Raw genomic sequence first — 15,494 nt, 5'->3', positions numbered from 1 at the left:
CAGACACTTGGGAGAACTTCACAATTAGTCAAATGAAGCCGGAGTCAGCGCATCAAGAGTCACCACACTCAGACATCTTCAGGGAAAGGACTACCAAGCGACTTCTGAAACAGAAACAACGTCAGAAGCATCTTACCTGGGCTAAGGAGAAAAAGAACTGGACAGTGAACAGTGGTCGAAAGTCCTCTTTTCAGATAAAAGTAAATTTTGCATTTCATGTTGAAATCATGGTCCAGAGTCTGAAGGACTCTGAAGTTAGGAAGTTTCTGAAGTTAGTAATGATTTGGGGGCCCGTGACGTCTGCTGGTGTTGGTCCATTGTGTTTTATCAAGTGCAAAATCAATGCAGCCATCTTCCAGGAGATTTTGGAGCACTTTATGCTTCCATCTGCTGACAAGCTTCATGGAGATGCTGATTTCCTTTTCCAGCAGGACTTTAGCACCTGCCCACAGTGCAAAAACTACTTCCAAGTGGTTTGCTGACCATGATATTACTGTGTTTTATTGGCCAGCCAACATGCATGACCCCTGAATCTATGGGATATTTTCAAGAGAAAGATGAGAAACAGTCGATCCAACAATATACAGATGATCTGAAGGCTCAGTAGTGCCTCAGCAGTGCCACAGGCTGATCAATGCCACACTTCACTGATGCTGTAATTTGTGCTAGGAGCAAGTCATTTGCTGTAATGTGCGCTGCCAACCAAGTATTGAGTGTACAAATGAACATACTTTAAAGAACTTGAACTTTTCTGTTTTGAAAATCCATTTTTTGATTGATCTTAGGAAATATTCTAATATTTTGAGATACTGGATTTTGGACTTTCATGAGCTGAACGCTCTAATCATCAAGATTTAAAAAAAAAAAAAAAAAAAAAAACTTTTGAAATGTTTTACTTTACATGTAGGGAATCTAGAATATATGAAAGTTTCATTTTTAAAAATAATTTACAATAAAAAAATGTACTTTTTCACGATATTCTAATTATATGACCAGCACTTATATATTATTATATATATATAATAAATTCTGCTAATGCGAAATAATGTACGCCTAGTAGCCTAATAGTTTGTTGTTTTGCTATTTGCTATAGTCACCATCAACAGAATGTTGTAACATGGGAAACCATAGGCAATTCTAACCATAGGCATTTTGGTAGAGTTTCTCTGGTGACCAATAATATTTTAACCAATACTTTTTATTTACCATGTGCAGAATTATCTAACATACTAAATTCTGTAAAATGCTAAATACTAGCAGATATAGATATTCATACATGTGAATTAATATGGTTGCAGACGCACAGTACGCTTTAATATGGCTCTCAGCTTACTTAAAGATAAATCACTAGCAGGTAAGATTTCAAATAACAAAGCAAAACATAATGAATCAGTGTTATTTTTAGTATCCGTGAGATACTATTATAGTTTTTATTAATATTATTTTGAATTTTATATTTTCATTTTAGTTAATTTTTTTTAAATTTTGTTATATTTTTGTATAAGAATTTATAAATATCTAACATTTATCTTATAGTAGTATGTAGCAGATACGACAAGATAAGAATCCCATTTTCCTTCTCTTAGACCTGGCTAGACGATTCAGCAGTGAGGCGTTTCAGAACAAGATGAACGAGGATTGATTGGTCAGGTCTGGGTGAAGGGAAATGGAAGTCTGCAGACGGGGATAAGAGATAGAACGCTGAATGTGGAACTTTGTTTTGTCTGTGAGGAAATACTTTAAGGGAAATGTCTATTTGGACCTTTTGTACGTGTTCCCTTTCATGCGCAAACCTTTAATGGGACAAAGAACTAGTAGATTCCTATCAGATTTCATTATTGATTTGATCAGATGAGCAGCTTCAGTCAGTGCAGTGAACAGACCGACAACAGTAACAGCCTCCATTCCAGAGCTGGTGAGTGACAGTAATGTCCATATAATACAATATAAATCACGCCACAGTCTGTGTTGGGATTTTAGCAGGCAGTATAAAGTATAACCTCTTAAAACTCAAAATTCGAGGGCGGCTATCCAAGCCCGTGGACGCAAATCTTATCCTGTAAAAGTCTTTATAATAATGTCATTTTGGCATCAATTATATTTTATAATAACATACCTCATTTATTATCTTACAGCATTTTAGTTTATCTGTGTCCACGCTTCTGAACGTACCCTGTTATTTTAGTGAAGGCGAGACGGGATGTACGTGTTATCGTGATCAATCATCGATTAACAACATTATATGTTATCTGTTAACCTTGTTAATATGAAACGGCCTTAATCGTTGCGATATGATATTCGAGTGTTTGCTGTATGCAGTGTAAACGGCTCTAATTCGAGGCAATGCATGGAGTATCACTCACTCTTCTTGCAGTTTTTTACAGCGGTGTGTATCATTTATGTATTCGTTTGTTCATAATATTATCAGTAAATCCTGAAATACACGTTGATGACTTTTTTGTCTGCCTTTATAAATACAGCCGGGATCATATATTGCTGTCTCATTCCCTGCCTGTGTCTGTGTTTGTCTTCCTTTGTTTGGGTTGTTGTTGTTTCAGCCTCTCCTCAGCCCATGACTGCTGCACTACAGCATGTAGACAGCAGTGCTTTCTCCTGGAGCTTTTGCAAATGAAAATGGAGGACGTGTCTCTGTCCAGTATGGACAACAGTAAGATGGAGGTGAGCCTTTGTTTTTCAAATATCATATTCTTTATAATTGGATCAGTGTTGAATAAACAAACCCTTATGCGGGTGTGTTATGAAGCTCGTCTCTCATGGTATACGTTTTACACTCATTTCATTGGTTTTCACAGCTGTGTCCAGTGAGCGCGATGTGAATATGATGTTCACGCTTCTGAAGGTTACAGTGCGATTCAAGCGCATTAACGCTTGCATGTGTTGCATCTTCACCCTCAGGGCTTTGCTCAAGAGATCCTGTCTGACCTGGTGGAAGATGCCTGTTTGGGTCTTTGTTTTGAAGTTCACAGGGCTGTCAAACAGGGATACTTTTTCCTGGATGACACAGACCAGGAGAGTATGAAAGACTTTGGTAAGACGTTTCTTAATTATGGCAATCAAATGATTGTTCTCTTAAACACATGGATGGAAACTGCTTTATTTCACAAATTGTTTTATGCAATATTCAAATTTAGCACATACAGTGCTCAGCGTAAATGAGTACACCCCCTTTGAAAAGTAACATTTTAAACAGTATCTCAATGAACACAAAAACAATTTCCAAAATGTTGACAAGACTAAGTTTAATATAACATCTGTTTAACTTCTAACATGAAAGTAAGGTTAATAATATAACTTAGACACATTTTTCACTTTTACTCAAATTAGCGTGATGCAAAAATGAAATTTTAGACTACAAATGTCTAATTTAATAAGAATTCAACCACAGGTGAGTGATTATTCATTACACAGGTGTCCAGCAGACAGCTGACTATAAAAGGGCGTTAAAACCCCTTCCCGTTTCATGCTGTCAGCAATGGCACCACATGGAGGAAAATTTGTCACAAGACCTAAGAAAGAACATAATTTCTTTACACCAGAAAAGTGAAGCTACAAGAAGAGCAGCAAAGCTTTACTTTTCAGTCAGAATACTGTAGCAAAAGTGGTACAAAAATTTAACTGCAACCGTCTCACAGAGACATCCAGGTCGTCCATGGAAGTTAACACCTCAATATGAGCGTCTTCTGATGAGAAGGGTTGAAGAAAATCGGCATTCAAGTTCACTGCAGTTATCTAAAGAAGTAGAAAGCCAAACTGGGGTGACTATTTCTCGTGACACAATACGGCGTACACTGCAGAGGAATGGCATGCATGGGTGCTGTCCACATCCCTAAAGCCCAGGCACAAAAAAAGCCAGCCTAGAGTTTGCCAGGGCCCATGCTGACAAAGATGAAGACTCCTGGGACTCTATACTCTGGAGTGATGAGACCAAGATAAATGTTTTTGGAACTGATGACTTCAAAACTGTATGGTGTCACAAAGGTGAGGAATACAAAGAAAAATGTATGGTGCCTACAGTGAAACATGGTGGCGGCAGTGTCCTTATGTGGAGCTGCATGAGCGCTGCTGGTGTCGAGGGATGGCATCATGAATTCACAGATGTACTGCTCTATACTGAAAGAGAAGATGCTACCATCACTCCATGCCCTTGTTCGTCGTGCACATTTCCAACATGACAATGATCCTAAACACACATCTATGTTAAAGGAATAATTCACCAAAAAATTATCCCATAATTTACTCACCGTCAAGCCATCCTAGGTGTATATGACTTTCTTCTTTCAGCTGAACACAATCAGAGTTATATTAATTAATATCCTGGCTCTTCCCAGGTTTGTAATCGCATTAAATATCATCTTTTTTTTTTTTTAAGCTCCAAAAAGCGCATCCATCCATCATAAAAGTAATCCATATGACTCCAGTGGGTTAATAAATGCCTCCACGAGCAAAAAATTCATATTTTACCTTATAAACTGCAATTACTATGTAAAAACATAGCTACACATATAAGCATGATTGATGTTCATTTTGATAATGATTTTAAAGCAGATTTTAAACTTCACATTAGTGAAATTTTTGCAAAATTTTCTCTGGCAAAATGGGCTATTGTAGCAATGTATGAAGCACAGCTCACACGAGTTACTTTCAAACCAGGCAGCTTTTTGTTGGTCAACAGTATGAATTTGAGTGACCAACTTGAACTTTCTATAAAATCTGCGTGGGAAAACCTTTCACCTTCACATGAAATTCATGAACACGTAGATTCTAATTGAGCACTAGATTTTGACCATGAAAATTTGTGAACAATGATAAATGTGACACAACCTGGTGCCGTAAAGGAATTGTTCACCCAAAAAAAGAAAATTGGTGCCTGGAGACGATGGAAAAACATACAGAGCGCTTGGTACATTGTGCTTGGTACGTTTTTCGTCTTCAAACCAAACTTGGGTCTTCAGCCAACAAAGTTTAAATCCCATCTAGCATGCTTTCCATAAAGTTTACTCATTAGGTCAGTAGGGGGAGAGTAGGTGGTCTTTAGTGGCTGTTCGAACACTTTTAACCACTCATGCGTTTCTACTACAACAGCAATTCGGTCGAATGCATTCTCGACTACCTTTGGAAGTGGTCGAAAGTGGACAAGCTCAAAACGTCTGATCCACTAAAACACATCTTAATACCAGGTGGAAAGTTCGCTTTAAAAAGGAGATCTGGGGTACGTACGGTTCATGTGAACTTCGGTTCAGTTCGCTGCTGATATGAACGCAATCATACTAAATTGTGGAATTGAACCACTTTTGAAGAAGTATGAATCGGTAAAACTTTATATTTGTGTGTTATCTCAATCACTTTTCTGACAAGCAGGATTGACATACTGCAAGCAAAGAGAATGTGTATCTCATTTCTTCTCTCCTTCAGCAGAAACAGACTCCCATGTTCTTTAGAACATTTGCAGTACATTTGCGGCAGATAGACGCTGTAGTGTTGACAAAACCAAAGGTTTGAAGTGAGGCGAGGAATGTTATACATTTTACCGCCTTCTCCTGTGTGGTTCTTACCTAGCAACAGGGGCAAACAATTGCCACTTTGATGCATACATACTACACAATCAAAAATACAGTGAAACAATCCAGCAGGGCGAGGGGGGATCAAAACTCTGATTCTGACCGAGCGAGCAATCGAACCAAATGTTAAGGCTCGCTCAAGCTCCAAAAAGCCGTAGAAGTACTATAATCCAAAACGGCTAAATTCTTACAACTAAAGTCCCTTTTAAGAGAAATCAGTTCACTAAGGGTGCATTCACACCTGTAGTTAGGCTCGTTTGGTTCAATTGGTCCGGACCAAAGGGAAAAAAAAAAATGTAGTCCTGGTCCGATTAGCGTTCAGATTGGCAATTTTATCACTGAACCAAAAGATACCGAACCTTAAGGCATAGGGATACATTCACAACGTGATTGGCATGATTTTGACGTATTGCCTATTTTGAGACGGAACTTACAGAACATCCAAAACAATGCTGTGTGCTGAGATAAATGCGCTCATTGTGTGTGTGTGTAGCCTGCATGTGATGGTATTCTAGCCAGCTGGGAACTCGTGAAGAGCTTATTAAGGCCAGAACACACCAAGCCGACGGCGATGAACTAGTTGAGAAGAAAGCAGACTGTGGGGTTGGCTCATGTCACCAGTGTCTGTGTCCAAAGTTTCCCTGACACATCAAACCGACGTTAAACAGCCAACGGCCAAGTAGCATGTCAGTTCTGAACCTGCGTGAGATGAAATGCCTTTCCGAACCAGCAGGTGGCTGTAGCTGAACAGCCAATCAGAATGATCAGATGGCCCGATGAGCTCTGACGCCGATTCAACATTTTGAATCGGCCAAAAAAAAGCCAACGAGGATCAACTTTAGCTGATGGTGCGGAACACACTGAGAAAACTTAGTCGGCCGACGAACAAAAACTGCCCGACGGCCGACCATCGGCTTGGTGTGTTCCTGCCTTAAAATATGTAAAGTAGTCAAAACAGCGGCGGGAATCCATCCGTCACACACACAAACAATCTGCTGTGTGGAGACTAGGGCTGACCGATATATCGCATGCGATTGTCACGCGCATTTCGTCAGTAAAGCCGGTTCCCTGATTACCGCTAAATCGCCATCACCTGCTTTCAAATGGAGCGGCATTTAATAGACAGAGCCGTAGTTCACTGACAAGCTACACAATATCGCGTTCATTATCGAAGGCGATTCATCTGCGATATGAACGTGATATTGCGTGGCTTGTCCTTTTTAGGGTCTCGTCTTACAGTTTTTCCGTGTTGTATTCATATATCATTCGAACCGCACCAGAGTTCGTTTGGAAGCGGACAAAGACCCATCTTTTCAGAGGTCTCGGTCCGCTTGTTTGGTGCGCACAAGGGTTCAGATGGCAGCGTTCACATATGTTCAAATGAACCACACTAACCGAGCAATCGAACCAAACATGACAAGTGTGAACACACCCAGTCACCATTTGCAATGTATCCGATGCTTTTTCAAGACTAAAGGCCCGTTCACACCAAGGACTATAACGATGAAGATATAGTTCTAAAAATCGTTCTAAATATATAAAAGAATAGCAGAGTTCACAACACAACTATAAAGATAAGGGCACAGAGAAACGATATCGTCGGAATCACTTTCTCACTTTTTTTGTGTTTTTCGAATGACAAAAACACTGACAGCCAATCAGAATCCATCCTGCTTTAAAGAACTTGTGCATTAAATACGTTAAATTAACGTGTTATTTTTTCCGTAATTAATCTAATTACATTCCCAGCCCTACTTTATAGGTATAGTTCTTGGTGGGAACGGGCTTTAACTTCTATTTTATTAAATAGTGAAATACCGAATTCTCAGCTGCTTTCTCAAACTTAAATAACATGTATTTCAAATCAGCAACAAAATTTGATATGAGCTATACCATAAACATTTTAAAGTCACCATGAAGGCAAAATTGGCAATTCTTATTTTTTGGAATATTGCAGTATTTATTATAAATGATTTATTTGTGCACATGATTATTTTTACAATAATCTTTAATCAAAATACCCCACCCATTAACAAACCACAATTATCCAACAATCCAATCAAGTTCAGATGGACAAAGTCTCACCCTACATTTTATCCTTGTTCAAGAAGTAATTTCACATCAATATGTCACAATAGAGAAGAAAAGACTATTTCATGCTGACTTTAAACATAAATATGGCAGCCTTCTAATGGCTGCTGCAGACTTTACCAAATCATAAATACCAACTTGTATTTCGAAGGTGGGACTTGTTCTGCCTATTTGCACTTTTGTTGCATTCACACCATGTCGTAATTACCATAAATAAAGCTCTGTATGCTTTTCAATCGCTCTTGCGGTACTTTGATGTCATGCACCAATCGATCTGCACAGCGCCGCTTCAAGTCGAACACACCTTAGATCTGCAGTGGTCAGGTGCTACAGCAGGTACAAGTCGTTGCTCACAGAAAATTACGAGTATACATGTTGTAAATACAAGTTCTATAATCACGTGAAGGCTTTTTACAGTGCAGAATCGTTATGGTAATTACGACATGGCTAGAACGCAGATTTTCTCACATTCATTGTAATGTGAGTGAACTGTCTTGATAGATGTGGTATTTGGAGGAGCAGACCCAAATTTAAGCTATCTTTAACCAAACATCCACCTGAAATACGTTTTGACTGTGTCTCTTAAAGAAATTGTGGACCAGCCTGGAGTAGACATTTTCGGGCAAGTGTACAACCAGTGGAAAAACAAAGAGTGTGTGTGTCCCAACTGCAGCCGGAGCATCGCCGCCTCACGCTTTGCTCCTCACCTGGAGAAATGCCTCGGCATGGGCCGCAACAGCAGTCGCATTGCCAACCGCAGGTATTATGACTAAACATTACCTTCAAATGTTCATAAAGGGTTGTGCTTGTTGTGCTGCACTTTTGTAACATGTGATGGCAATGTGTGTCTGTGTGTATAAATGTATATTTAGAATTGCAAGCGGCAACAACACAAACAAATCAGAGAGCGATCAAGAAGACAATGATGATGTCAACGACAATGACTGGTCTTATGGGGCAGAAAAGAAAGGTGAGACCGTTATAAATCACCTTTCTTTGGAATATTCTAAATTATTGCTAAACCACTCAAGGAACTTCATTGTATAAATAGTGACTGCAACTATTTATGAATGTTTTTGCATTTTAATATTATATTACAATATTTTGCTTTTCAGCCAAGAAGAGAAAGTCAGATAAGGTATTTTTACATTCTTTGAAACAACCTGTACTCTTGGTAAGTTTGTTTTACTGTTACAGATGTTTTTTCTGCTCTTAGATGGCCTCTCTGCATTTGTAGCCACAGAATCTGGTGCTATAGAGTTAGCTGTAGCATTAGTTTATTAAAGGGTGTAGAATTCTTATCCACAATTCCCATCAACAATAATGTTTTGGCTACAAGCTGTTCATACAGACATTAGCTCTCTAATCAGTGCTGGACTGTAGCTTACTGTGCCTGAATTTGATTTTACAATGTCTTTTCATTGGTTTCATTTGCATATTCTGGCTGCAGGCTAATGTTTGATGTCTCTTTTCTTTCTGTACAGAATCCAAATTCACCAAGAAGATCCAAATCCATGAAACATAAAAATGGTAAGTATATGCTCGTCCATCCAAAACAAACCGATTGTTTGAAATCTCAGTATACAGTATATTCAAGTGTTAAGGCCCCGATATACTCAAGGCGAAGTTCTTTTTTTTGTTCTTCGCTTACCCATACTACTCAGAGTAACGATTATGAATATGTTAATATGCATTGCGCACTTTTCTCTTAATAGCAAAATAAACAAAACAAAAATGTAGGGCTGCCCCTAATATTCAACTAATCGTTAGTCAACTAGAAGAGGCTTTGTCGACCAAAAAATTTGAGTCGGTTAGTCACAGAAAAAAAGGGCAAAGTCACACAGTGGAAATTGCTGTATGTGTGCCATCCATCGACCTCAAATATGGCTTTATCATTTGAAACGTAAGTACTAGTAGAAACTTTACATGGCTGCTCGCTCTAACGTTAACCTAGATAAATGTGCACTATTATTAGCATATCCAAGTATTTCTGCGGAAGCTGAAATATTAGCACACTTACTGCAAGATATGGCCGGCACGATCACTTGCATTTTTTTCCCCTGATAACAGTGAAAACAACTTAAAGGGTTAGTTCACCCAAAAATGAAAATTCTGTCATTTATTACTCCCTCATGCCATTCCACACCCGTAAGACCTTTGTTAATCTTCCAAACACAAATTAAGATATTTTTGTTGAAATCCAATGGCTCTGTGAGGCCTGCATAGGGAGCAATGACATTTCCTCTCTCAAGATCCATAAATGTACTAAAAACATATTTAAATCAGTTCATGTGAGTTCAGTGGTTCAATATTAATATTATAAAGCGGCGAGAATATTTTTGGTGCGCCAAAAAAAACAAAATAACGACTTATATGGTTATCTCTGATTTCAAAACACTGCTTCAGGAAGCTTCGGAACGTTATGAATCAGCGTGCCGAATCAGCTGAGCGCCAAAACATGATTTCAGCAGTTTGGCGGTTTGACACGTGATCCGAATCATGATTCATAACGCTGATTCATAACGCTCCAAAGCTTCCTGAAGCAGTGTTTTGAAATCAGACATCACCATATGAGTCGTTATTTATTTTTTATTTTTTTGGTGTACCAAAAATATTCTCGTTGCTTTATAATATTAATATTGAACCACTGTACTCACATGAACTGATTTAAATATGTTTTTAGTACATTAATGGATCTTGAGAGAGGAAATGTCATTGCTCCCTATAGAGGCCTCACTGAGCCAAAAACCAAAAATATCTTAATTTGTTTTCCGAAGATTAACAAAGGTTTTACGGGTGTGGAACGGCATGAGGGGAGTAATAAATGACAGAATTTTTTGGTGAACTAACCCTTTAAAATATGCCGTCATTTTTGATAATTCAGATAAGAGTAATACATAATTCAATTGTAAATGGTCTACTTTTATTTGTGTAAACTCACAATAACAAGAACATCCCTTTTATAAAATGAATAAAGAAAACAAACATTATGTGCTTTCTGCCATCTGTCTCTGTGAACTTGAGTGCGTCAAAAAATAAACCAAAACTGGGTGTATACTTGCCTCACAGACATGAGAAATACATCTATAGAAAGCTTAAAATGTCAAGTGATTGTCAACCAATTGAAGTGGAAAACAAATATTCTCAGATTATGTAATCCATATGAAATGTGCAGGCGCATCCACTACTGCGGAGATGAGTCAGCATGGTCGACTTAATCTCTGCAGCCAAAAACATTATCAATTCTTTAGACAATCTCATTATTACTTTTGTTGGTGGCAAGTTTTTATGTGTGTGTTTTAGCGCTGATTAGGCTATGTATTATATATTTATACTACAGGGCTGTTAAATGCTTGAATCTGATTGGTTGATCAACGTTCTAAGGTGTGCAATTATTTTCAGGGAAACGCACGACTAAAGTAGGTCTTGACCGCATTACAGTTCCATATCACTTCCATATGATTTCAGTTATTTCATAAGGTCCTTACAGCCTATAACAGCATAAGAAACAAAACCCACAATGACACTGACCAAGCAAATAAATATATTGAACTATAGGATGAAAACGACAAATTAGTGTCATGTTTTTTGCCATAAAATGCATTTTATTGTGTCCTGAAAGCGTGTTCTCTCGCTCTTTCAAACGTACACACGTACTGTATAACGTTAGTACGGACACACACTCGCACAGAAACGTTTTGTCAGCGCTGCTCTGACGAATCGATCATTAAAATGGCTCCCCAGCGAGGTAATAACTGTGTGATTCTTGAGGTAGATAAACTTATAGTTTCATTTCGCTATTAGCAGAGACAGTGCTGCCATGAGAGAGGCACAGACACTCAGGTAGGCTAATTCACATATACGCTCTTTCTCTCTCTCTCTCAAGTACATTAATAACTGTTTTAGCGGTATTATTCTGCTTTCAATGTTCAAGCCTCCGTTACTAGTTCTGAAATGACATTGTGGAATTAGTCGACTAATCACTTAAATGAACTACTACTAGTCGACTACAAAAATCGTTAGTCAAGGGCAGACCTACAAAAATGACAGCGGTGAGAAAACGACAGTTAAGAAAGCATCTGATAATAGCGATGTGGATATGTTTGCATCACTCAGCAGTTCATCACTTCAAGTCATGTTTATTTATATAGCACTTTATACAATAGATTGTTAGATGCTTTACAGTATTAAACATGAAAAAACAGTGTCAGTGTCACTTTGAATTAGAATTACAACTTTCCAGTGTTTCGACAGACTGAACAGAAGAAATGAACTGGAGAAGATTTCCACGTCAAAGAAGGCGGAGCCTCAGAGCCACACCTACCTATTACGTAATCGCCACGGACCATTGATAGTTCGAAGGGGTTCACTAGCTGGAGCATACTTTTCCGGAAAGTTCGCTTTGACAAGCTGTTTCAACTCCCCAAACAAACTTTGTTTTGGCCTGATTTTGTTCAAAATTACATCACACAAGTTCAACGTTCTTCAATTTTGCTTGAAGTGTATCGGGGCCTTTTGGGGCCTTTCACACAGAACGCGTTTTTGCGTTGAATAACGGACTGAAACGCGCAAATAAATTTTTTTTTTATTTTTATTTTTTTTTAAGTTGAACTACTTTTAACTTGAGCACAGTGTTTTTAGAATGCCGTGACGCTGCATAAGACACAAGTGCAACGAACACATGCATATAGCATATTTACATTGAAACCAATAGAAATGTAGCGCAGTGGAATGCAAAAACAGATTCTTTGTGAATGGCCTCTTATGGTGCATTTCGCATGTCCGATTTCAAAGCTTTACATGCTAGTTGAAAAATTTTGCAAGCAATATTGTATGCTATCAGTGTTTAAGTCATTGAAAGTTATTGAAAAACAGATAAGACATTATAATTAACTGTCTGGTGAATAATTTTCTTAAAGCTTTGCTGGGTCCTAAGCGACGTGTGGAGAATCAGGACAGTTCGTGTGTGTTGCTAAGAGATGAGACGTTTTCTCAATAACACTGTGGGTAGCAGGAGTCACCCACTACCCACAGTGCCACACGGTTTACCATATCACAGGATTGTGTGAGCTGAATTATGCTGATCAGTGGAGGATATGTGGACTAATTCTTCTGTCATTCAGTTTACATTAGTTTTTTCTTTTTTTTTTCTTCTTTTTTTTTTCTTCGTCTTCAGACATTTTTGCACAATCTCTCATATCCTGCTCATGCAGCTTTGATGGCTGGTCTCTCAAAAATGACACATCTAGGATAGAGGAACTTGCACGGTGCTCTCAGGGAGGAAGTTAGAACTCAGATCATCATATCGGCAGCCAGAAACAGCCGAGTCGTAGAACCTGGGCCAGTTGAGCTCTCCCTTAACTAAGGTGCAGGATTCTCTCAAAAGCATACATTCTCATATGTAATTTCTCATTCTGGGAGGATTTTGCATCTAATAATGAAATTGTTAAAGATTAATAGCAAATCAAGATCATAAATCAGTGTGAACTGTTCCCCATCAGGTATTTACTACACAATTTTTTTTTTTTTTTTTGGAGAATCATGACCCAGTATAATTGTTTCTTTCCTCTGTAGTTCAATAGCCAAAATGTGGTACATTTGTACTGTTATGTCACTAGTTCTTTAGCATATTATCATACTACATTTTTTTTTTTTTTTTTCAATAGTAAGTTATTGGTTATAAAGAGAGGCGTAGATCTCCTAAAAGAATTAAGGCTTGAGAATATCTTTATCATTGTAACTTGTTTTTCTTTTCTCTTTTTTTTTTTATGTATTAGATGTTTACAGTGTAAAGTGTCCTGTGCGGTCTCACTTTGTTTGTAACGGTGTGTTTATATATATATTTGACTAGGTGAAAGATGCTGCTATCCTGACCGTGAGCCATACGCTTACGAGCATGTCATCCATGTAATAAAAAAAAATCAGAACTCTGAACATGCTTCATGTGTGTACTACAGTTATTTATTTCAGAAATGTGGGTGTTGTGAAGGCACTCATTTCGGACCACCAAGAGAGATTTTGCATGAAATTGGATCAAAAATTTATAATAATCATTTTTCAAAGTAAGTGAAGTTTGAGCTGGGTGATTACAGAACGGATCCACTCACATACATTGTTACAGTTTGTGCGTCCCATGGTAAAATGCAATGTTTGAGGCTTTGCCAAGTAATATGTATATTTCTTAGTTGCCAATGAAAATAGTTCCAAAATAAGCCAAAGTTTTGTATATACAGATAGTTCTGGTCCTCAGAATTGACTGTATGAGCTTCAGTCCAGGAGTTCTGATATTTAGTACAACAGCACTGACCTTGTGTCTGAATATTCCCGTTTAGACGAAAATAGTATGTAGTGTGTTTGACAATGGCAACATGGCGGATATTGTATGTCCAGATTGCACTCACACTATACTCATGGATACTTTTAGAAAACACACATTTTAATGACACAAACTTTATCAAATGTAGTACTCTGTATTACGTACCGCTGTCTATAATCGCACACAAATATAGCAGCTTTCATTTCGTGTTCATTCGTCTTGGAACTATTTCTTTTTGCGGAAGCTTTGTGTTCTTACAAGTGAGTTTGACCGGCCAACTCAATCAGCAAGTCCTAGAGGTTCTGTAAAAAATTTGAGAGAAAATAAATATTTTACAAAATGTATTTTTAGGGCTGTCAAAGTTACATGCACACAAGATATTAATAAAATTTAATTTTTTTTGTTTGTTTGTTTTTTCGATACTGGATCATATTCTAATATTCAAAAGACTGGTCAGAAATCATGAGAAAAATCAAATGTGCATATAACTTTAGTGTTGATCTCAGATATGCTGTCTTTTTTTTTTTTTTTTTTTTTTGCTTTAGTACAACAGTATAAAAGGCAATTAATTTTTTAAAGGTGCCCTAGAACGTTCTTTCACAAGATGTAATATAAGTCTAAGGTGTCCCCTGAATGTGTCTGTGAAGTTTCAGCTCAAAATACCCCATAGATTTTTTTAAATTAATTTTTTTAACTGCCTATTTTGGGGCATCATTAACTATGCGCTGATTCAGGCTGCGGCCCCTTTAAATCTCGCACTCCCTGCCCCCCGAGCTCTCGACTATAATACAGTGCATTTACAAAGTTCACACAGCTAATATAACCCTCAAAATGGATCTTTACAAGATATTCGTCATGCATGCTGCATGCATGCTTCGGATCATGTTAGTATAGTATTTATTTAGATGTTTACATTTGATTCTGAATGAGTTTGATAGTGCTCTGTGGCTAAAGCTAACATTACACACTGTTGGAGAGATTTATAAAGAATTAAGTTGTTTATGAATTATACAGACTGCAAGTGTTTAAAAATGAAAATAGCGACGGCTCTTGTCTCCATGAATACAGTAAGAAACGATGGTAACTTTAACCACATTTAACAGTACATTAGCAACATGCTAACAAAACATTTATAAAGACAATTCACAAATATCACTAAAAATATCATGATATCATAGATCGTGTCAGTTATTATTGCTCCATCTGCCATTTTTCGCTATTGTTCTTGCTTGCTTACCTAGTCTGTTGATTCAGCTGTACAGATCCAGACGTTAATACTGCCTTCCCTTGTGTAATGCCTTGAAAATGGGCTGGCATATGCAAATATTGTGGGCGTACATATTAATGATCCCGACTGTTACGTAACATTTGGTGCTATGTTGAGATTCACCTGTTTTTTTCAGAGGTCCTTTAAACAAATTCGATTTACATAAGAAGGAGGAAACCGAGTGAGACTCACTGTATGTCATTTCCATGTACTGAACTGTTGTTATTCTACTATGCCGAGG

General features: G+C 37.7%; 1 protein-coding gene across 2 annotated transcripts; it reads left to right on the top strand.

Moving 5' to 3' along the window:
* The first annotated feature begins 1,672 nt into the window (after window positions 1-1,672).
* Window positions 1,673-13,586, top strand: atxn7l3b (ataxin 7 like 3b). 2 transcript variants are annotated; one of them, XM_067369682.1, is made up of 8 exons: window positions 1,673-1,915; window positions 2,559-2,679; window positions 2,917-3,049; window positions 8,259-8,430; window positions 8,543-8,640; window positions 8,786-8,808; window positions 9,155-9,200; window positions 11,925-13,586. In XM_067369682.1, the coding sequence occupies exons 2-8, from the start codon at window positions 2,629-2,631 to the stop codon at window positions 11,927-11,929; spliced, it is 528 nt and encodes a 175-aa protein (XP_067225783.1). In that variant the 5' UTR covers window positions 1,673-1,915; window positions 2,559-2,628; the 3' UTR covers window positions 11,930-13,586. The 2 variants fall into 2 exon arrangements, with proteins under 2 accessions (XP_067225783.1, XP_067225782.1); XM_067369681.1 differs by having other exon boundaries at window positions 12,590-13,583.
* Window positions 13,587-15,494: the final 1,908 nt, after the last annotated feature.

Source organism: Chanodichthys erythropterus, chromosome 19 (genome assembly GCF_024489055.1).
Source record: "Chanodichthys erythropterus isolate Z2021 chromosome 19, ASM2448905v1, whole genome shotgun sequence".
In the NCBI taxonomy this organism is placed as follows: Eukaryota; Metazoa; Chordata; class Actinopteri; order Cypriniformes; family Xenocyprididae; genus Chanodichthys; species Chanodichthys erythropterus.
This window is presented reverse-complemented; position numbering and strand designations above follow the sequence as displayed.